This window comes from Vanessa cardui, chromosome 6, assembly GCF_905220365.1.
Source record: "Vanessa cardui chromosome 6, ilVanCard2.1, whole genome shotgun sequence".
Taxonomy (NCBI): domain Eukaryota; kingdom Metazoa; phylum Arthropoda; class Insecta; order Lepidoptera; family Nymphalidae; genus Vanessa; species Vanessa cardui.
Window position 1 is genome coordinate 9,514,905 of NC_061128.1, and position 23,972 is coordinate 9,538,876.

Here is a 23,972-nt window from a genome sequence, read left to right on the forward strand (position 1 = left end):
TTCAGCGGCGCATTCTATGCGCTGTCGCTGCTTGCCTTCTATTTCCTCAGCCTCGCCTGAAGTTCGATCGTGGGGTCATTTGGTTCCTATAGTCGTTTTCGTGCCATATGACTAGTTGAAGGTCTCCATTACGCTTGATATTTTGAGACAAAATCTCTTATAAAGTCGTGTAATTAAGTATAATTATATTTAATTTATGGTTCTTAGTCAGGGGACTAAAACACGTTGAGAGTTTACAGGATGTTTTGTATTTATTTATGAAATAGAGATGAATTATTTTGTCATATATTTATAATATGCTGTCGGCATATATGTCGCTGTATTTGTTAAAGATCATTCAAATGTTTATAGTTAAATTTTAAGATGCTGCTACTATTAATTCTTAGGAATAAATTTTATGTAATATTTTTTTAATAAAAGTTTTTTTATAGTTATAGATTAATAATATTAAAATATAAATATGCTCCTACTCATATTGTTCCGTTATATCAGGAATGATCTAATAAATTGCACAAATTTATAAAGTATATCTGTTTTAACCTTTCGAAGTCTCCTATAATAAATATTCCAATCTGTATGTTATTTTTAGTTTATATTATTATATAGATTATATTATATAATCACGCCTTCTACTACCAAAAAAAAAAAGTATATTATATATACCACCACCACTAAATCTTCTATTCTACCAGCAATCAGTAATACCTACTGCTGTTGTGTTCTGGTGTAAAGGGTGAATAGCCCATATTTCTTAGTGACAATTTGGAATGGAATTACTTTAAGAATTTATGCCTAGATTAAATTCTCAAATATTCGATAAAAGTTGACTGATTTCTTAGACAAAATTTGCCAATAAATTAGCGAATATTAAATAATGCAGTAACCAAAGACAACAAAGACAGGGAATGATGATGCAAAAATAAAACAATTTCCGAAACTAACGTTAAACTACAATTAGGTAAATCATTGACTAATTTAAATACTTTTTAAAAGATAATTTAATTCAATCTTGAAATGTCAAAGATAATCATTTATAGTAATGCCGGATTTCGAAATATTTAGAAGCATTTATAACAAATACATGTGAATTTAAACTTTATAAATTGACTGGCAGGGTTCAAGTTTGCTTATGCCAATTCATTTACCATTATAGCAAAATAGCAAACCTTAGGCGATAAGATATTAAAATTAAACGCCTGCGGTTAAAAGATATGACTTGTTACTTTCTTTGCTTTGAACCATTGTTCACTGAATTGTTATCCGCTTACAGAGTGATTTCTTTATATTATATTAAAATAATATAATGGTTTTTATCATTATACTTGCGACTCGCCCTGGCTTCGCACGGGTGTAATGCTGGTGCTCAGTAACAACTCAATACAACAGAATTTGTTTGTATACGACATCACATTAGAAATCCCTAAAATTGTCGGCGTTTTTTTATTATATTGTACATTTATTATATAAAAAAACCTTCCCCTTGAAACACTCTTATCTATTTAAAAAACCCGCATCAAAATCCGTTGCGTAATTTCAAAGATCTAAACATAAATAGGGACAGACAGCGGTAAGCGACTTTGTTTTATACCTACTATGTTAAGAAGATAAAGGTTGTTGAATTTGGAAATGAAGGTTGGAATCAATTGGTTGCCGTAAATAGCCTTTTCTGCGCAGTGTGCGAGCTATAACTGCGCCCTATTTAAGCAGACCCTTTGCCTATTTTACTGTCTTACTCATTAAAACTTAAACTCAAGATCACTACTGCAAATGCGTTGCTCATTAACGATAAACACTAAACACAAATACGCTCGTGCGTTGCCAAAAAAATGAGAGCGATGTATGTTTTTAATGATACTAGCATGTTAGTACGTTTGTATTGGAATCGATTACTAGGGGCTCAGCGGAATCTTATCTTTATTTTTACAAATATATTAAAAGCCTTACGGTGCTCACACACTACAGTTTATTAATTAGTTAATAGTCCAGAGAAATTCTACTAACTCATAAAAGTAATTTTTGCGTTCCTTTTTCTTATTGCGTTCCTATTTCTTCCCTACTTCCCTTCTTCATAAAAGGTAACAGGTATAATAAGTATAGGTACCTTGTATTATTTTTAACTGACAAATTAAAAGGTGGTAGATCTCACCAATATTAGTGCTAGTGCGTAGGTATAATTTGTAGATATTTTTGCATGGATATTTTTAATGTTAATATTTTAAAAATGGACTATGTATATGCTGTAGTCTATTGTCATATCACATTTTAATATTTTCAGGGCTTATATTTGTTTTAAGCATCATGTATACAAAACAAATTACAAACTCAGATAATGCGGTCGGGTCAATCTGCGGTTAAAAGGAAAGTGCGAAGTGGCGTAACCACTTATAATCTATTGTGTGCTGAAATGAAAATCAATTGTTAGCTTCTATTTAGTTTATGTTTTTACGTTCCATGTAAGTTATATTTTCGTTTCATGAGATTCTTACGAAACTAACTATCTAACCCAACTTCGCGCCTTTCGACGCGCGGGAAATTAGTTTTTTTTTTAATTTCCTCGCTTCAGTCTTCTTTTTTCAGGTTGATTTAAAGTGAATTAGGACTATAAACTATGCACATTTTAGTTAAAAATGTTTAAAATCTAGTTTTTTTAAATAGTTATACGCTGTATTATTATATATTAAGTATGTATTGTATTTAATAATCTAGCATACTCCCGTAAATTTTTTTATATAAATATAATTTTAACTACTTATCTTATAATTTATTATGATAATATTGATTAAATGTAAGTTTTTTTCTTCAATCCATGCGTCGTTACATCATGACTACATTCATCGTAATTTTAATTTTGATAATTAATTAAAAGATTCTCTTCGGTTCATCCAGTCAGTCAGTTCGGCCATGTTCTTTAATTCATCGGTCTACCTGTCAAAGGATGTCCTATGCGGCATTTGCTGAGTAGTGATCTTCTCTCTAGGACTTGATACCTACTGACCTCATAATCTAATCGCTAATCATGCAAGCTGTATTCAGAAATTCCAATGATTCTTATGATAATGTTATTCTGGTTTGATTACTAAGCATTTCGCGATAAGAAATGGATGCTACCGTTTGGACTGAAACACATACGGCCCAGCTGCTAGTGGTAATGTCAACCATCTCTCATTTGACAAGAAACTATACAAATGTTTGTTTTTGAATTTTTTTTCCATTCCATGATTTGTTACTAGTTTTTAATTATTGGTGAGAGTGTTAATAAGTTTAACGAATTTATAATAATTAAATTTTGAAAAATAAATCGCATAAATATTGTTGAATCACATTCTTGTAGTTCACTATAATGTACATACATTCATCATCTGCAAAAATCATAATATTCTAAGCCAATGTACTCATCAACGGGGAATCGATGGATCCAATTGATTTTGCTGAGTTCCTTGCCTTACTGTTGATGCCAAGTTGCAATGGGGCCCCCATATTAGCGGATTGGTGCTAGTGACTGAGTTCTGCGGCATTCGCGGTCAAAAAAATTAGATTATGTACCGATGTTGATACGGCTCGCTTAGTATATTTCAGCTACTTCCACAGTATTATGTCATACGGTATTGTGCTGTGGGGCAACGCTGCCGCTATCCATACTATGTATATTTGTGTTACAGAAGAGGGCTATTCGCGCAATCTATAACCTAGGAGCTAAAAAATCGTTAAGGAATAAATTTAAAGAAATCATGATATTCACTGTTGCTTCTCAATATATATTCTGCAATGTTATGTACGTACGAAAAGTACGAATATTAATGATTTCATGAGAAAATGTGATACTCATAGAATTGGTACAAGGAACAAACACAAACTTGTTACTCCTGTTACTCGACTGCATAGAGTCAGTAACTCCTTTGTGGGGCAATGTATACGGTTTTACAACAGGATCCCAGAAAGCGTTCAAAACGCCTCTGTTGCCAAATTAAAAAAAAATATTAAGGAACGCTTGTGTGCAAAAGGTTATTATACAATTAATGAGTTTATGATCGATAGCACACCTTAGGAATGAAACGATCGGCTCCTGGCTATTTCATTTCGTATTAAATTGTTAATATAATATACGAGACAAACAAAAAAAAACCCGCTGAGTTTCTTTCGCCGGTTTTTCTCAGGTCAGGGTATTTTCTTTTCCGAACCGGTGGTAGTGTTTCAATTGATCATCAATAAGAAAGTGTAATGCTTCTATATTGAATAAAGTTATTTGAGTTTGAGTTTGAGTCAACATAAGTAGGTATGAATTAACAACATTAAATGCTTAAATATATATATACAAATATGAACTAAAACTAGTTACTGTATAAATCTTGACCGCGTGGAATGGTGGCAAGAATGCTAGCAGCATTTCCCCGTTGAATCGCAATTCCGATCCTCTGGGCAAAAAACGAACCAGCCCTCCTGTCACCAGTGGAGGCAATGAGGCGAGGTGTTATACTTTTGATGAAGCTTTTTGCACCACTACTCCAAGGGCCAAGCGTTTCGACAGCAAATGGAACAAAAAAGTAATTAGACATAATACACGAATATTTAGTTATTTTTTTGGCTTCAGCTTTTTCCGCAGCGGCACCGGCTCTTAACATTGTTTCTCGAATATGAGATGGGGCCAACGTGTCAACACATGTAGCGTCCCACACAAGGGCCCGACCTCGTTCCCAGGGAACCAATGTTAATCCATCAGGTCTCTTACCATCATCACGACTAATTCCACGAGGCTCAGTAAGAGCAGGAACGTCGATGGTGGCAAGAGCCCTTTTTATTATGTCATTAAGAGAACCGTGGCGGAAAAGCCTACCTGAACTCCTTGGGCAAGAGAGACCATGTAAACCGAAAGAGTCTACCTCCTTTCCACACGGGCATCTGTGTTCAGAACACAGAGGTGTTCCCAGTCGGAGACCAATCGATATGCGAAAACATTCATTATCTAAAAGTGTCCCAAGATTTTTAGAGGGTAATGAATTCAACCAGTGACTAGACTCTTTAGATGATAACGCTAGAAGCCTGGCACGGTCTTGAGCACTTGTTAAATTTTGTGTCAAACTGTGTAGTGTAGCGTGAACCAATGAAGAATCCCAAAGTTTTTGTTTTGTAACTTCCTTAGGGATATCATCATTAGGGCACTTTACCTTCCAGGTCTCTATCGCCTCAGTAACATTCATGATTTTTACAGATTTTGATTTTAAAATTTCTGAACAAAGGTCTGAAATGCTATGTACAGAAGAGAGAAAGGCCGGGAGGGCAACACTTGATATTTTTCTCACGCCGATGCCACCAAAAGGAATGGGAAGTGTAGCTTGAGTCCAAGAATATTCATCAAGAGATAAATTTAGAATTTTTTCTAAAGCTTTTTTAAGGGTGGCATCGATTTGATTGGTAAGACTAGGATATTTCCAGATTGGGCTCGCACGTAGAATGTACATTAATTTTGGAACGAAAAGGCAATGTTTTAAGATTGTATAAGCTATATGAGAATTTAAAATGCCCAGTCTGTCAAAATTGTCCGAAAATATTTTAATTTTTTCGTTAAGAGAAGGCTCTATGCCCTCATCAAATAGTGGTGCACCAAGGAGGCAAAGTGTATCTTTATGAAGAATTTTTATGTTAGGTGCAATTTTATTAAATTTATCTATTGCCAAACTAATATTTTTGTGAGTTAAATTGTCCGTAAAAAAAATTTCACATTTTGAAAAATTCAATTTAAGACCAATTTTATCAAATTGTTCTTTAATTTTAATTAAATCTTCAATAACGTCATCTACTTTACCTCCTATAGTTCCATCATCTAGGTACCAAACGTTTAATTTAGATTTTAAATTCGAAATGCAGCTATGAATACCTAAGCTAAAAAGAGCAGGACCCAATGGATCTCCTTGCTGAACACCTACATTAGAATGAATTGTATCTTCACCAAAAAATAATTTGGAAGGTGAACTATAACATTGCCAAACGTATGGGTAAATTTCAGGCAGATTAGAGAAGACTTCGTTAAGCAAGGTTCCTCTATCTAAGGAGTTAAAAGCATTCTTTACATCAACTTTCAGAAGTACCTCGGCCTCGTTTCCTTTTAGAAAGGTACGGGTAGAGTGTACTGCTGCTTCACAACCACCTCTGCTTCCAAAACCGAGTTGAATTGGTTGAAATTTGGTTTTTAGGGTGGAGACTATGTGCCTACATGCTAATTTAGATGCCAAACGGCGAAAAGTGGTCCCGATTGCTATTGGACGGATACTTCCGTCTTTTTTATTAAAGGCACAAAGTCTTGCACCATAAAGATGTGGTAAAAAGGATGAAATCACCTTACCAGATAGCATAAAATTGCAAAGATTAGTTATGTCACTTAATAGGGCCCTGCCAGCGTCACCGGCCGAGGCACTCACAAGATCTTTAAGATGTTGTGGAGTGATACCATCAATGCCACTAGCAGACCCGCTAGAAAATGACATAATGGCGGCATAGGTATCTTCATCCTTAACCTGTAAAAAATTGTTCTGTGTAGGCGGGGGCGGAAGCACAGTTGTTGGGTATGGCAAAGGATGCTTTTCTTGCAAGGATTCTAACGTTATATCATTAAAAGGTGCGATGGTATCGCTAGAAAAAAGAATGCGAGCTGCATTCTTAAAATCTCCATCCATTGCTTTATTCTCAACATTTTTCTTTAAATTAAATTTTTGAGGTCGTGATGAGTATTTTGGAATTGAAATTTGTTTATCTAATAAACTATTTTGTTTTAATTTGGTCGATAAGGAACCATTTTTGGTTTTATCGACATGAAAAAACTTAAAAGAAAACGTAAAAAGATTTTGCCATGCCGAATTACTATTAGAAAGACAATTTTTAAGTACAATGAATAAAGATCTAGCTAGAGATATTCTCGCTCCCCTAGGGATTCTTTTTACTAAAGGTATATTTTTGTGACATTTTGTTAATAGATTTTCAAAATTAATTGAATCTGTATCACTGTTCGAATTTGTAGGTAAAATAGAAAAAGTATCATTTGATTTTTCTAATGGAAGGCTATGACAGCGGGTTGTATAAATTTTTAAGCCTTTTTGGCTTCTGAATAGCCTCCCATTAGTACATTGGGGACATGTTAAGAGGTCCGGCTGGGAATTAATGATTGTCCTATCATTATTAGAATATAACATTTAACTGTATAAACTTATAAACACTATAAACACATAAAGTCACTATTATGCCGCTAGAGTGTCACCAGCACAGCATTACAGCAAGCGGCTCATCGTAGGGACGCTTGACTTGCTCGGCATCGCCTCACTCGTCACGACCCCTGAGAACAAAAAGCGAAATCAGTAAATCATGAAATTCTAAATATTTATTTCGAATAATTTGATGTTAAGAATAAACTTGATGTCAATTTAATAAGAAATGGATCGATAAATAATTTTATTATAATAAAATTAAAACCGAAATTTATTTTGACATTGACATCAAATTTCTTCTTTTCAAAAAAATCAATTAATAATAAGAGTTAATAAGAGTTAGTATAACATTAGTGATGAAAGGTAAGTCTATGGGCTGTGGTGATCACTTATTATCGGGTGGCCCATCAGGTGGCCCATCAGGTGGCCTACATATATCATAAAAATATGTTTGAGGTACAATTATAGTATTCTAAAATACTTGTATTTTCTTTCTTACTAATGATATTTATATTTTTTTTTATCTTCACTTATTTGATCTTAAATAATTACTTAAAGCTAGTATTTTTATATGTATAATATAGTAAAATGAATATTAGTACTATTATTATATTACTAAAGTTTATTTTTTTTTATATTTCTTGTTTTTTAACAAGGAAAAACGCCTTAGCGTAAGCATGTACATTTTAAATATTGCATATAATCCACTAAAATCTATTGTACTCATAATAGACACTTTAAACACATATCCATTTATGAATGACAAAGCTAATAATAGTTAATAATAGTTTCGATATTATCGACCTATAGAAGGCTTTCATAACTGACGTAACTGTGTGAAAGCATCTCTTTAAAAACGATACATAATACTTTGAGCCAAACAAAACTGATTTCCATATTGTAAGAAATATGATACATTATCGTATGTATTCGATTTCAGCCTGGTCGTATTGTTTTGTATTGGCCGTCTTCGAATTGATTAGACAATAATTTTGTCGAGGTACGTTTTAAGGGTGATTTTGCACTTTTTGATAGGTCGCATTTTGACCCTTGTATGGGAGAAAGTTGTGAGTTCCGGTATTATCTGACACCTGTAAATACGTGAGAGTTGTATGCGTGTGGTTACCGCGCACGCGCTCATTCGGCTTCGAGGCAGAAAGCTGCGCGCGCGCATCTCTGCCTAAACAAAAAAAAAGACTGACATGTGAATTGGCAGTGTGCTGTGTTTAGTGTTTTTATGTAATAATGTCATATTGCAGTTAGAGTTTAATATTGAATACGATGGCGAATCTAAAGCTTTATTTATTGATAACGCTATTGGCTATTTCAAAAGCCGATGACTTAAAAGATTTTGAGTTTTCTGAGCCAAATGAACTATTAATAGCACAGGAATCTAGGCATTACGAGACGGTCGTCAAACCACCTGTCAGGATCCTTAAGCCTAACGGCGTCACGAATTCGCATAGACCACAGTACAATTTAGATTCTTTGGAAGCAGACAGTTCACAATTTAACGATGATGTGACAACAAAGAAGGCTTTGGTAAAGAATTATAAAAGTAAGAAGAACAAGGATGGAATGATAAGAGATGCGGTGCTGAGAGCACTGGAGAGAAAAGACCATGTTGGGAAGTTCGCGCAGATCCTACCAATCATCAGGGCGATGTCTGGAAACCAGCGGGTGGCACTCGCGTCACTGGTCGCCAGTCAAGTTACTACACCACCTGGTAGACAGCCCCTCAGTTTGTCTCAGGTAATCTATATAAGTATTCCTTATTTAAAATCCTATGCAGAAACTCCACGCATTTAGGTAATATAAATATTAGTATAAATTCATGATATATAGTCTGTAGATGTTATTAAATTGTTGTTGATCAACTTAAATAATAAAGAAGGGACAAATATGAATAGTAAGTCTATGCAGATACATAAAATTAAACCTATGCTGGTAGTAACTTAGGCTATAATATTTTTTTTCTTAAATTCAAACGCGTACAAGGTCGCGGATACAGCTAGTTATTTATACATTAGTTTATTCTCCTTTACCGATCCTGACCACACTCAAGGAGCATCTTACATACTTATATATTAAAGAGCTGAATAATATGTAGGTCTGTGGTACAACATATTATAGGTCATATTAAACAAAACATTATGTAACAAAAGTTAAACACGCCAATTTTTTTTTTAATATTTCGTATTCATAAATAGCTTTTAAAGAGGTATTTATATATTAGAATATTTATTTCACTACATTATATCATCATGGGAAGATGATATAATGTAGTGCACATCCACAATAATGGGAAGATGATGAAAAACTATCGAATAAAATATTACTAATTAAAAAATATATTAAACATTGTTGGTATTTCGTTATCGTTGTTTTATGATTTTTTTTTTTGTTATATTCATATCGTATTCGTCAATTTTAGTTTTTATTTATAAGCCTGTATCATTTTATTACCAAACAGCATTATAATAGAAGTATATAGGGTTATAAATTGGTTTTAAATTTTAGTAATGTGCATTGTTTTTTTATTTACAAGATATTTGGCCACAAAAGGTAATGTCAAAACCGGCCACCGGTGCACATAGTATACAAGACGATAAACAACAAGCTCAGGTTAACAGAAATTCTGGCCTACCAAATAAAGAACCGGAATTCGTAACTGATTCAAAGTTCTGCAAACCAGAGACCTACGTATTAATCAGCTTATTCATAAATATATGCTTATGTATTCATAAATATATTAGTAAGACGCTCTTTGAGTGTGGTCAGGATTGAGAGAGGAGTAATAAAGTAACTTATAAATAATTATTTTCCTGACACAACATCAAATCATATTGCCAATGGCAATACACAATTGAAGTCTTATATATATAAAATATAATATATGAAAGATCCAATATACCAATTAAACAGTTTTGGTGAAAAGGTGACTTTTTATGACTTGTGTGCTTAAGTTTGCATATTAAATTTTATAATTACTAATAAAATGAACCACATAGGTTTACATTTATGTAATTAAACAACATGAAAATAATAAAAATATGATTACTTTCACTAGCGATCTGTTTCAAGTGGAAAGCATGCTTATATAATCACATATAAATTGTCACCAATGTGCGTATCGAGAAACTGATTATTACAGTTAAAGTATTACCAATTACAGAAGATTGCATTTCATTAAAACATTGCATACGTTTTGATCAATTTAAAATCGTATATTATAATATATTCCTGATGATAATTATAAAAGAAATTTCGGTCATTCGTTATTATTGATGCTTCAAGTTTCCCCTCTGTTAAGGGTAATCTTTGAATTAGCACTGACTCCCACTATAACCCAAAAATAACTAACAGTGTCATGATTTCTGATTCGTTATGTTTGTTTATATTTCCTATATGTTGAAATATTTGTCAAATTGACTATTATACACTGACTATTCATTATATATTTGTCATTTATATCATTATAGGTTCATTATCTATACCTGGTAGCCGAAGATACCTTTAGAACACGAACTTAAGGAATTTTAACCGTTATGTCAAAGTGTGGGTTCAATGTCAAATAAAATTGCCCTCACAGTGGTCAAATATCCCATCAAAACTAATTTTGTATAATAAAAAAAAGCAGCTGACTTAAAAATATTTTTCGCGGTGTTGCTTGTTCGCGTACTCTAGTACAGGTAGTATTTCACCGGCTCCTTCATTTGTGCAATACGTAGGAATAAAAGTCTGTAGTCGGCGAGACTCTGGGATTGAAATCTCAGAACCTCGCCAACTACAGACCGACATTATTTGACTGATATTTGTAATCGCGGATCGCGGATAACGGATCAAATAATTATTGGTTTTTTCTTACGGGTTGGATAAATACCTTCTTATTAGCGTATAATAATTGCATCGAACTTACGAAATGAGAACTAAAGAAGAACATAAAGCTGTATACGTATAGTACGACACAACTTACATGTATCATCGACATGATTCGTAAAACCGATCACAATTAAGTCCGCTATCCCAAATTATCAATATTTATTTGTATATGTGCATTAGATTTTTACACAAACGTAATAACTTGTAATATCATATGACCTAATTAAATATTCAATTTGACACGCGATTAACATGCACTTGCTTTTCGGGTTGAAATGACGCGAGAATACATAGCGACGAATAGCGTCGAATGGCGCGATAGGGAGCTATTTCTATTGGTTTTGTAAATCGGCAGTAATCGTTTTTATTGAATTTGCCGATGTTACATCTAAGTTGAGACGTACTATACTTGGTTTTTGTAGTATATTTATTGTCCATACTTTTGTTCAGGCTATCAAAGTAGAATCGGATAACTCGTATCTTATCGGTAATCATACACGAAACCATAAATAAATAAGTTATTAAATAAAAAAAAAAAGAAAAAGTATAAAAAACATTAGTAGGTTATTTATGGATAATAAATTATCATAAATAAATATAGTATATTTTATTTTACAAAAAGTGTTACGTTTCTTGAAGCGTATTTTACAAGTGGGATTAGCCACGTTTCTAAATAATCCAGATTCACAGACACACATACACACATATAAAATATGTCGTATTGTATTTATGTCGAACTAGAAACACCAATTTATATAATAATTATACTAAAGAATGTTTCATAACTGGACTAATTAACATCGAACATGCGTTAAATACGATCCTAACAGTAAATATGATTAACAGTTTAAATATTTTTACAATTTAGAACTGCTCTCTCTTCTTATATAATGATATGTACACACGCGTGAAATATATCTTATCAAGATTACTGTATATATATTAATATCTTAATTTCAGCTTTTATAATGAATATAGTCATTATGACTACAGCTATAAATTTTCATTCTTAGAATTTTTTGTAGAGAATTTCTTTTGAAATTTTTATACATATTTGTTTTATTTTTCCCAGAGCTCGTTAGAAAAGCGAACGTAATTGCATTGAGTTGACAATAAGGTATTCTTATGTGAAAGCTTCACACTAATCAAATAATTATTTAGCGTCTGAATTCGAAACAATATATTGAACCTCTTTGGAAGCTATAATATCTATGTTATCTACCATACTTCGTTCTATCGGGGATAGACTTGAAACTAGGGATTGTGATTTGACTTTAATGGACGGTTTTAGAATGTATCAAGTATTTTCATAGCCTGAATATCCCACTTATCCCTGAGAATAATATTATCTAATACAATAATTCATAATTAACAGTAAGTTAATAATTTTGCAGGGGCAACTATTTAAAAACATTCGTTATTTAACGTAAATTTTAATAAGCACAGTTTTCAGATCCATCGTTTATTATGTTTATCTATTTTAAATGTTCCACTTGCCTATACGATATATAAATAGTTTTATTTATATGTATATCTTTTAACGAAACACTTCCCGGCAGATCGTCGTCAAAATAAATCATTTTTATAAAATATTAAATACAATAATTCTATTTATGTAAGCTAATAAAACGAAAAGTAAAAATGTAGACAAGTATTACTTTTACAACTTGTGTAAATTTAACAGTGACAAAGGTTTTCATTTGTTACACGGCAGGCCGACAAAAAATAAAAACTTCTATTTTACAACATTTATAACAGCGAAATCTATTCCCACAAGTGTTAAACTTTTTACTCTCAACATTTAATCATGTTGCAATCTCTGTGTGAATTGGAAACGCGAATCGCGATCGATGACAATTTTTCTTTTAATTTGATGTTCCTACTTATATAATAACGATTGTTCGTTTTCTCTAACCAAAGAATTTTAAACTAGAATAAAACAAGCAGTGTATATCAAATTTAAAATAAGTTACTATTGAGGCTCAGGAGTTTTATTGTTTATTTACTCGTAATGATAACTGACTTATGTTTTACTTTTATTTAGGTTGATATTTTCGATTAGGATATAATAAGTATTTGAAATAATTGCATTGTAATTGCGGAAGATATTTCCATAGTTTCACTATAAATGAAAAACAGAATTGCAAAAATATTGGTGCAATGTAACAGCAATTCTGAAAGTCAATCAATCAATATTTACTAAAAATCTTCACAATTTCAATAAATCGTTTCGACATAAACGCATTGTTCAACAGAGTGTATCGAATTATCTTCCATCCGCAAGTTTCATTCGAGATCCGGAACGGGGTCGTTTTTTTGTCCCGCGATGTAAATTCTCACATGTATTGTACGGCGGCAATTGGACCGAGTAAGATTGTTTATTACGCGACTCCGGCGCAACCGAGAAGTTATGCATTTATCGATGCAATTTTTCGCTCAGCGGACAAAATTTGACAGTAAACATTAGTGAAAACTTGAGGAAAATTAAGGAAAAAATGTAATACTTAAGGAATTCATTTAAAGATTTTTAAATATTACCTCTTCTTCGACAATGACTTTAAAAAAATATACAAAGAAGAGACGCGTGCATCTAGACAGAGAAGTGTTCTTATGTTCACTTAGTAACATTTGTGTAATTTCCTCTGGGTAGGTTATCCTACCGATAAACAGCAATAACTAGGATTGTTAGGTTCCAAAGGACATAAAGCTTTATGTACCAAAGATACTGAAGGACTGGCGATGTAAGGAACTGTTAATATTTCTTACAGCGCCAATGTCTGTACCCCTTCACCTAATTTGAAAATACAAGAAATATGTATGTATATAGCGAGGAACATATTGTGAGTAAGGCTTTGAGCATGGATGTGGATGGATATAGAGGTAGAGGACGACCAAGAAAACGATGGATGGATTGTGTGAAAGACGATATGGTTAGATAGAATGTAAGTTGTGAGATGACGTCTGACAGAGAAGTATGGAAGGAGAAGACATGCTGCGCTGACCCCAAATAAAAATTGGGAAAAGGGCAGGAGGATGATGATCTATGTATATAGCTTTAATGAACGGTAATTGAAACTGCTACTGTTATTACTAAAGGTATTAATTTCGGGATATTTACCATGTTTTTTATTTTTGTTCGGTGGAACTCGATATTTCGACATTATCTACGAATGTCTTGTTCACAAGACTCTCGCACAGAAAAAAAGCCATGTTAATTTAAAATTTGCTACTGTTAGTTTAGTAAAGTGCATGAAACATTTTTTAATCAGACAGAATTCTTAAAAAGAATTCTCATTTCAGAAATCTAATCTAGGTTATTCACTGTTGTAAAACGGTTTTACAAGCATTTGTCAGTTTTTATCACTATTATGAAATGTGCAATTATGTTGTTATTTTTACGGTATATTTTCATAATAAGTGTTTTTAAAAAAAGAAATGGTTTTGAAATTAAATTAAATGACTATCATGCTTTTAAAAAGAAATAGTCTATAAATTTCACACTGCTTGGCTAAGACTTCAGATCGTTTTTTTAAGGCAAATGTACGGCGCTTATTCCTCCTGATCTAAAGCAAATATGTTTATAATCTGTCTGTCTGTCTATCGCTTTTTCACGACGAAACCAATGAACAGAATTTGATGAGGTTTAAAGAAAACTAGAACTCCAAGGATGTACATAGGCTACTTTTTTGCTTAATCCTACAAACAAACCCCTAAAACGTTATTATTATATGATTATTATTAAAAAAAAAAATAACTGAGCTGGTATCTACACTGAGGCATTTTAGCTTACTGCTTTGTAAGACATCAAATTGTTAATAAAAATTCTTACACCGAAGTGTCACATTCGACACAGATGAGCGGCGTCCAACAATTTTCTTCCCATAAATATTCAGCCATATACTTACACGATAATTAAGATGACCAGTGAGTGCAGCGAAGGAAGATTGAGTTCCGCTGTATTTCATAACGTAATAGAAATATCCGACTGTCTCGTTGGCTTAGTGGCTAGCATATAAGGTTGCGGTTTCGCAGGTTCTAGGTTCATTATAAGGGTCACTAAAATATATCTGCCAGTACAGTTTTCAGTGTTCCGTGTCGTATTCAAGTACGTTGAACCTGAGCTCGAACTCTCTCTCGCTTCAAAATTGCCTTGTAGTAAAAATGTCATATGTAGATTATTTTAATAAATTAAACTAATAATTATTGCATCTAACGTAACTCAGCCGAACATTGTAGTTAATATCGCATTGAAAATAGTAATTGTATTGATTTATAATTGCCTTTTCTAATATTTTGTATGAATCAGGGCAGTTTTCGAATTGCCAATTGTATTTATAATATTTCGTAAATCGATCTATTCGATAGCTTTTGATTACTTTGAATAATAATTCCATTATATCGAAGTAATTAAAAGCGACTTACTAAATCAATGATTGTAAAATATAATGATTCTAGTCTACTTTTATTTAGATATTAACTCGTATAATATTTTTAGTGGTTGATCAGACAGAAGTCGTATACCAGTCTTTACTCTACATAATTATAATTTGCCCACCCTATTTTATTCTTCTTTGTGGTAGGTAGAATTGTATATGTGTAAACAAAGAAATAGAGAACGTAAAATGGCGGTAAACTAAACACAATTACCAAATAAATACCCTGAATTTGTATTCGTAATATAAGAAATCCTTATTTGACAAAAAAATGTTAGTTCTTTCGAATAAATTAATCGATTATCGATGCTAGATTCGATTACATTTAGGGGATAAATAAATTTGAATATGATGAATTTTAATTTTTTATTAAATATTTTAGGCCCAGTAATTAGAACGCTCTTAACCGATGGTTGCGGGTTCAAACCCAGGCAAGCACCTCTGTTTCATGTGCTTAATTTGTCTTTATAATTCATCTCGTGCTCTGCGGTGAAGGAAAACATCGTGAGGAAACCTGCATGTGACAAATTTCATAGAAATTCTGCCACATGTGTATTCCACCAACCCACATTGGAACAGCGTGTTGGAAAATGTTCCAAACCTTCTCCTCAAAGGGAGAGGAGGCCTTTAGCCCAGCAGTGGGAATTTACAGGCTGTTGTTGTATGATGAATTTTAATATTATATTCTACTCAGGAGACTTAAAGTATGATTTGTATTAAACACTTTTAAAAATTGAAATAGTGACATGGCTGTGTTAGTTTAATCAGATGCTCTTTTTTCGTTTTTATCAAATAAGACTTCATACTTGACATATTCACGCAAAAAATGTCTGTGTTCGAATAGTTTTTTTTTAATTTTAATTTTAGTTCTACTACTCGCCAAAATTTAAAAAAGGACTTATAGTTCCCAAGGCTGTTGGAGTTATGGCGTTGTAAGAAATGGGTTAAAATTTCTATAATGTCTGTGATGATGACATCCGCCATATATAATATACAATAAAAAATAAATAACAACATATTTAACAAATTAATCAGAAGTACTGTTTCGTTGAATAGCTATTCGATTTTCAAATGAATGTAACTGTATTATTATTATTTTTTTGTAATTTAACGTTAAAAAATGTGTAGTTCTATGTGTTATATGTTGATAAGACCTTGATAACACAATGTTATTGTTATCAAACAGAGCCAAATTATGCACCGGCGGGAATCAATCTCACGGTTTTAAAACTAACTGACCTCTCACGCTTAACCATTGTAGTATTTTATAATATAAAACAATATACTTCAGAACTTGAACTAGAATCTTGGATAAAAATGACCTTACCAAACTAGCGGTGTAGGCCATCCGAGATAAATCATACAATAACAGACCTTAATTAAACAAATATTAAGATTATTATTCTAAAAAATGTGAATCAAATTTACATTGTAGTGTGGATAATGAGCTCAAGAAAGCTGTCCCACAATTTGAAGTAATTTTTCGCATGACGATTGAATAGTTTTATGCACAATAGCTTAAATTAGACAATTCAAAACACAATTTTACATAAATTTTTATCGTAAACAAGCTTACAATTAATTGGAAAATGAATAAGATATATACATATGTTTATTTTTATGATATAATGATAATTAAATTAATGAATGATTAATCTAGTTAAACTTTAAACAATATAATTTAGGGTATAACTGATAAACTTCAAACACTTTCTTCCCCTTTTCATTGTGGTCGCAATTGAGTCAATTTGTTTTGGTCTTATTGTTATTAGAACAAAAGTGTGTATTCACTTTTTTAGATTTATTTACGAATTCTTTATAAATCCTTTCTTTTGTCTGTTTCATTTGCACCTTTCAACATCAATATGACTAGAAGAGAAAATCTTTTGCAATTATGTTTTCCTTTACGTAATTTATGTATTTAAATAAACAATTCTGTATTTATTTGTTTTTTAATAATATTTAATTTAATTTCAGGTGAGATCAATGTTCAATAACAACACGACTTCTGATTTGATGTTACCAATCCTATTGGACACGGCTAATTTGATTCGTCGTTCGATGAGACCGGGTAAAGAACCGCGAGAAGTAAAAACCCCACAAACACAATTCCAAAGAAGATCGTTTGATGAAGACACATCACTGAACGGTGATTTATTCGATAGTGGAGAAGACGAATCAAGCACAACCACACAATCTATCATACAAAAATATCGTAACTTCAGAACAAGATCACAAAGAGTACAATTTAAAATAAATACAACAAACCCAATCAAAGAACATTCACGTGATAGTAAAATTACAAATGACACGCAAAACGAAAAACTTAAAGACACTACACACGATGGTTATGATAATGATGAGAATGTAAGTATGTGAGGCGAATATTAATAAATATAATTTAATAATAGGATTGAAAAGTAGGTAAAATCTAATCTAGCCGGTCATAAATTAGTTACGAGTCGCTGCACACATATTTTTTTAAGTTTTTAGGAAAAGCGGTGAGTGTAGACCATACGCACACTATGCTAATACAATTTGATCTCAAATATCTATCTTCTGATCGATTAATCACTATTAGAATTGTGCAAAAATAAATATTATACAAATGTCTCAGAATTTGTTTATGCTTATCATTGGCTATTCATCGTTAATAAATGCCTTTTGAAATTGCCGATAAAAAAAGTAAATATTAAACATCCACACATTTTACAAAATCTTCTATTATACAAGAATATTATTACAGATGTTACACATCGAAGTTATCGAAAGAGATGGCTCATTTATATAGTTACTTTAAGTTGTATGAGATGAAAGCTGGAAAGAGATATGTAGACTAGTTCTATTTACTAAAAATGAGTCAATATTTGAACTTTCCATATCGCATGCTACGAGACTGTTAAATTAAGAACCAACTTTTACCATTGCAAGATATGATTTACTCCTTAAATTGTTATTTTCCAGAATATGTAGGTACTAACTTATTTTGTTAATTATTGTAATTTAAAATTATTTATTTTGACAGTGTCTGTAGCTTGTAACATTTTTTTTTTTATATTTATAAAAATTCATTTTGTGCTCAGCGATGCTTAGCATTAATGTTACTAGGTCAAAAACAATTCATCCGATTACAAAAAAAGGATTTTTTGTTTATATTAAACTCATTATGTTACATAAATCTGTCACTTGATTGTGCCGATTTTGAAAATTATATTCTATATACCACTTCATATTATCAATCTTTTTCATCTCCGACCAAATTACTCATTCTATTTTAATTTTTTTGTTAGTGTAGTCGAGTTGAATGTAGTGTTACCAGATATCCCAATTGGGCAGATATGTCATAATTTTGTAAAGTGTAATTAATGGTATCTTTTAAATTAATTGAAATTTAATTTTTAAGTTTATTGCACTTTATTGTATGTTGTGAAAACAATTTTTCCAGAGGAATCAAACAAGAGCACAATATTTGACAACAGAAGCGACTATTAAATCAAGATTTGACGATATTGATCGTGTTCTCGATAACAGCACTTTGGACCTATCAGCAGATGCGACGAACATGACTCTTATTCAAGACCTACCTGTACCCGAGAAGCTTCGTTCGTTAAATAGATATATGGACAGAAAAGGTACGTTAAATTCTTTGTTCTTCACCTGATCTATACGATTTTACAAAATATTCAACAAGTAAAAAGTTAAACTAAAAGTCATCAAAAAAAAAAAAAAACGCTGAAAAGTATACAGTGTAGCAAATTGGCCACATCATAGTAAATGGTCACCTCTACCCTAACTACTCATCCTACCTCTACATTATTGTAAGAAATATTAATCATTCGTCATAACTCCAATGCGCCATCAATCTTAGGTGCTTTCTTTGTGTCTGGCTTGAAGGTTAAGTGGAGTAGTACTGCTGCTTGCGGTAGAATGATCAGTGGATAGTACCCTAACCAAATGATCTAGCACAGAACTCTGCATCTAAGTGATAATATTATAATGATAATAATTATTAATTATTTCGCAGGTAACATAGTACGCCGTGGCATGTATCCAAAGCCTTCGCCTGCATCACGTCGGACAACTGCTGAACCGACGCTTGGCCCCCTCATTCGTCGCAGACCGATGCCTGCTAGAAAACTACCTGTAGTCAGCGATCAGTCGAAATGCGAGCTATTCACTAACACCTTGTGCTTACATTCCGATGATTACCCTACGTGAGTAATACCTACATAAAGTCTATTTAAATTATGTTCATGAGACCTGGAACCTTAAATAATTATCTAAATATTCTTTATTTTTAATATACTCGAATGTGTACTCGATACAGCAATAGAAATTATACAAATCATTTGCAAATACAAAAAACATAGGTCAACGACTTATGAAGTAGATCACAAACGAAGGCAAAAGTGTTTAAAAAAAAAAGAATTTTGCCGCGTCGGAGCGGCGCACAAAAGCGAAAGTGATATGTCACTGGTCAGTTTGAAAAGCAAAACCTGATTTGGAATGTAGGGAATTTTAAAAGTAACGGTTTTTGTGGTTGAGTTTTTATGACCAAGTTTTGTATGTAATAATACCGATGAAGTACGAAGCGTAACCACGTAATAATAAAATATAAATAAATAGTATGTTCTATTGGAACATAATAAGTGACTGTTCATAAACATCTGAGCTGATATGTCTTTTACGAAGTCCTATCCTCATTGAGAAAACCGAACTATTTTCACCTGATATGTACAGGTTTCTAATAGGTTCTGAAATTATAAACAAATGACACACAGTATTCTAAACCAATGGCTGATTTCAGCTGAATCGTTTAAGCTTGTTAGATTTTAATATAGATAATTTATTTTTATAGAGAAGCAATAGTGCAGTCAATCCGCCGTAACAAAGCAGCTGCTGGAGCCTTGCTTGCTGATTATAAGGACCAAGGTGAAGGTGCTGTGGATGGGATCACAGCTGCTCAGGAAGCGAAGTATACCGCTGACCATTATCTTGTATCGAACAGGTAAATGATTTTAGACCATCCGTTCTCGTCTATACAAATTGTTATTGTAGTATGATCAATAAACCATTTCCTACGTTTCGACTAGAATGTCTTTACTAGTATTCAAATTATGTATTGTGATGACTTTTATTATATCTTTAGTTGTTTGTTTGTATTCTTTTTTGTACACCAATAAAAATAAAAATAAATAATACATAGATTTGGCCTTAATAGAACAGGCATACAATTTTGGCGACCTTATCGCTACATATCTTCCAGACAACGGAAGTTGGTTAGGATAGCTCATAGAATATGAGGTGGTTGGTGCTGTAATAATAAATAAAATAACATAAGTCTATTATTAAAACTATGTATAAATGTAAATATAGAATACACAAATTATATATCAATTAGTAAATTATGTTATCAATACATATAAAATAAAAGTATATAATCTAAATATAAATATAGATCTATATACAATGAGTAAGAATATTATCGAATAGTATATATATATACGAGTCGAGATGGCCCAGTGGTTAGAACGCGTGCATCTTAACCGATGGTTGCGGATTCAAACCCAGGCAAGCACCGCTGATTCATGTGCTTAATTTGTGTTTATAATTCATCTCGTGCTCGGCGGTGAAGGAAAACATCGTGAGGAAACCTGCATGTGTCTAATTTCATCGAAATTCTGCCACATGTGCATTCCACCAACCCGCATTGGAACAGCGTGGTGGAATATGTTCCAAACCCTCGCCTTAATGGAAGAGGAGGCCTTATCTCAGCAGTGGGAATATACAGGCTGTTACTTTACTTTACTTTTACTTAAAGAATATTATACATTCTGTCTTCAAACATAACGATCTTACCACTAGGCGAGGAGACACAGCCAACCGTGACTTCGCCGGAGCTGGAGAGGCTGGATTTATGTGTCCAAGCACTGTGAAATACGCGAGACCACAGCGAGCTAGAGCAACGTCAGGACAATGGAAATACATCGTAAATACTGGGGAGCACACGCAAACGTTGCGATTAGAGAAATGTTTGTAAGTAGGCTTCATGTTTAATACTTTAAGGCGTAGTTACATATGTATGTCGACAGTGAATAAAATTTGGTTAATTATGAATAACAATTATATTTTTGTATGGATTTATGGGTGTTATATTATTCTAATATTATAAGGTTTGATTATGTGAGTACATACGATCTTGTTACCCTACAAGATTTAGTTGTAACAATATCTTGATTAATATAAGTCAGTACATTTTTTTACCCGTAATGATATTCTTCTTTAGGATAATAGTGTATGATTTTGCGAATTCTTTTGTTTAAGAGTTTCAACTTTTTGTTTCAGAAAACCAAAAGAATCGTGCACCTATTTGACTGATAATTTTAAATCGAAGTGCGTTCAAGTTTATAATTACCATAGACTTCTGACTTGGGATCAACAAAATGGGTTACATATGGATATATTCAAAGTGAGTTTACGTATAAAAAAAGGACAAAAGATATATCTAAACTTTTACAAGAGATCATTTTATATCAGTTAAAGCTCATATCAAATCATTGTATATGTTTTTTAAATTTTGAATATTAGATTCTAAGATTAGTCTGGATATCATAATGTTTATTAATTTTTTATTTCATATTATGGTTTATAGGTGCCTACTTGCTGTTCCTGTCACATCGAAGGCTACAGTGTATCTTTTCCACCGGTCGGTCACAGAGTTCATGAAACGTCATCTGAACATTTCCCAGGCGAAGACTTGTCGTCGGAACGCGAAAATCAGGCCTTTGAATCTATACAATCTAGTGTACAAAGACCAAGTATATCTAAAACACCACCATTTAGTTTTAATAAGCCATTAGAAACATTCCCACCGTTCGTCGATAATCATAATTCAATACCAGGATCAAATCACAATAAAGCCAAACTAAGTGATGACGACGAATTTAATAACATACCGTCAAATACTATGGACTCCTATGGAAACACGTATTTACCTGATTCATTTAATCAGGCGAGTTCCGTAAGAAACATGAAAAGGCCTGGACCTCGTAACCCTGGTGGAATACTCGGATTAGATTCGGTTACATTACCCAGTTATTTAGAACCGCCTACACCATCTGCATCATCATCATCATTTTCATTTTCGAAAGATAATATAAACAAGTATAAAATAATTGATAGTCAATTTAAAAGAGGTCCTATCAGACCAAGTCGAAGGCCGATTAGAAAAAAGATATCTAGTGGTCCGGAAGACTTAGTATCATCAGGAACATCAGCTATAGGTGCATATGTTAGTGATGATTTGGAAACCGCGGAAGAGTTTAATGAGGATTTAGAAGACTCTGAAATAGAAAATGTTAGTTCTAGCTTCAACCCAAGAGCAACTATAGCTCCAAAACTTTATGCTGTCACGACTGATAGAAACTTTACTACATTTACTTCTGATCAAATTAAAATGATAAATGATGAAACAGCACATGCTAAAAAAGTTAATTATAATTATCATCCTATTATTGATTTCTTTGGCAAAGGCGATAAAGAAGATGATCCAATCGATAGAGAAGATAACGTTGAAACATATGAGGTGTCCCCCGAATCGGAATGGAAACCCATAAGCCGTCCAACTTCAGATGTTAAATCTACAAACAAAATAGAGCGAAAAAAGCACAAGTAGTTGTCTTTAAATACTATAGTATTAAATTAATTTAGGTGAGCTATAAAATATAAGTTAAAATCACAATACATTTGTTGTCTTTGTGAACCACGAATGTTATTGTTTAACTAGCTTTAAGTGCATGTGGCAATATAGTTTGTAAACAAAAACGAAGCCAAATTTAATTTGCAATGTAAATTATTTAAGTTATTGCTTTTATTTATATTAAGTTATTTTACTATTTATATACATATTTATTATAATTTTAAAAACTTGCCAATTAAAATAAAAACTTTGAAGTTTGATTTATGTTTAATTTCCCTTTTTATCATGTAGGTAACATAAATAAAAAAATATAGTACTACGAGCAAATATGGTTATTTTTTGTAATAGTATCCAGAGAAAGGAATCTATCTACAACAGCATGTAATGAAACGTTATAAGGAAATACAATGACTTTGCGCGTATGAATTGTGACAATATTTTTTCTTTAAATGCCATCAAAAGTGAAAGTGGAGTTTCTGTAATAAGGTGAACGTTCGAGACAAAATGGAATCTAGAGCAATAATTTGTTTACACTGCCTTACTTTGAACAGTTAACTATTACATATTACTCGTTTTGAATGTTGAAATTGTGGCTTGACCTGTCTGGATTTAATCGATGGACAAATGTATATTGTAGTTCAACAAATTGAATGAGTTGTAAGGCTTAACTGAAAACTACGCGATTTGCAACCATTGACTATAGACACGCAATAAATAAATGATCTACATCATATTTTTAATAAATAAATACAAGATACAAGTCAA

The 23,972-nt window shown here is 32.3% G+C and overlaps 1 protein-coding gene across 1 annotated transcript; it reads left to right on the plus strand.

Moving 5' to 3' along the window:
- Window positions 1-2,215: 2,215 nt before the first annotated feature.
- On the plus strand, window positions 2,216-23,382 carry LOC124530655 (neurotrophin 1). The gene is made up of 9 exons (XM_047104905.1): window positions 2,216-2,453; window positions 8,229-8,945; window positions 17,486-17,875; window positions 18,954-19,140; window positions 19,533-19,722; window positions 20,367-20,516; window positions 21,374-21,544; window positions 21,854-21,977; window positions 22,161-23,382. The coding sequence occupies exons 2-9, from the start codon at window positions 8,475-8,477 to the stop codon at window positions 23,181-23,183; spliced, it is 2,706 nt and encodes a 901-aa protein (XP_046960861.1). The 5' UTR covers window positions 2,216-2,453; window positions 8,229-8,474; the 3' UTR covers window positions 23,184-23,382.
- The last annotated feature ends 590 nt before the right edge of the window (window positions 23,383-23,972 follow it).

Coding starts and splice junctions, on each gene's coding strand:
- LOC124530655 (XM_047104905.1), top strand. CDS start 8,475: ATGGCGAATCTAAAGCTTTATTTATTGATAACGCTATTGGCTATTTCA. Junction 8,946..17,485: donor AGCCCCTCAGTTTGTCTCAG/GTAATCTATATA, acceptor ATTTAATTTCAG/GTGAGATCAATGTTCAATAA. Junction 19,723..20,366: donor CATTCCGATGATTACCCTAC/GTGAGTAATACC, acceptor TTATTTTTATAG/AGAAGCAATAGTGCAGTCAA.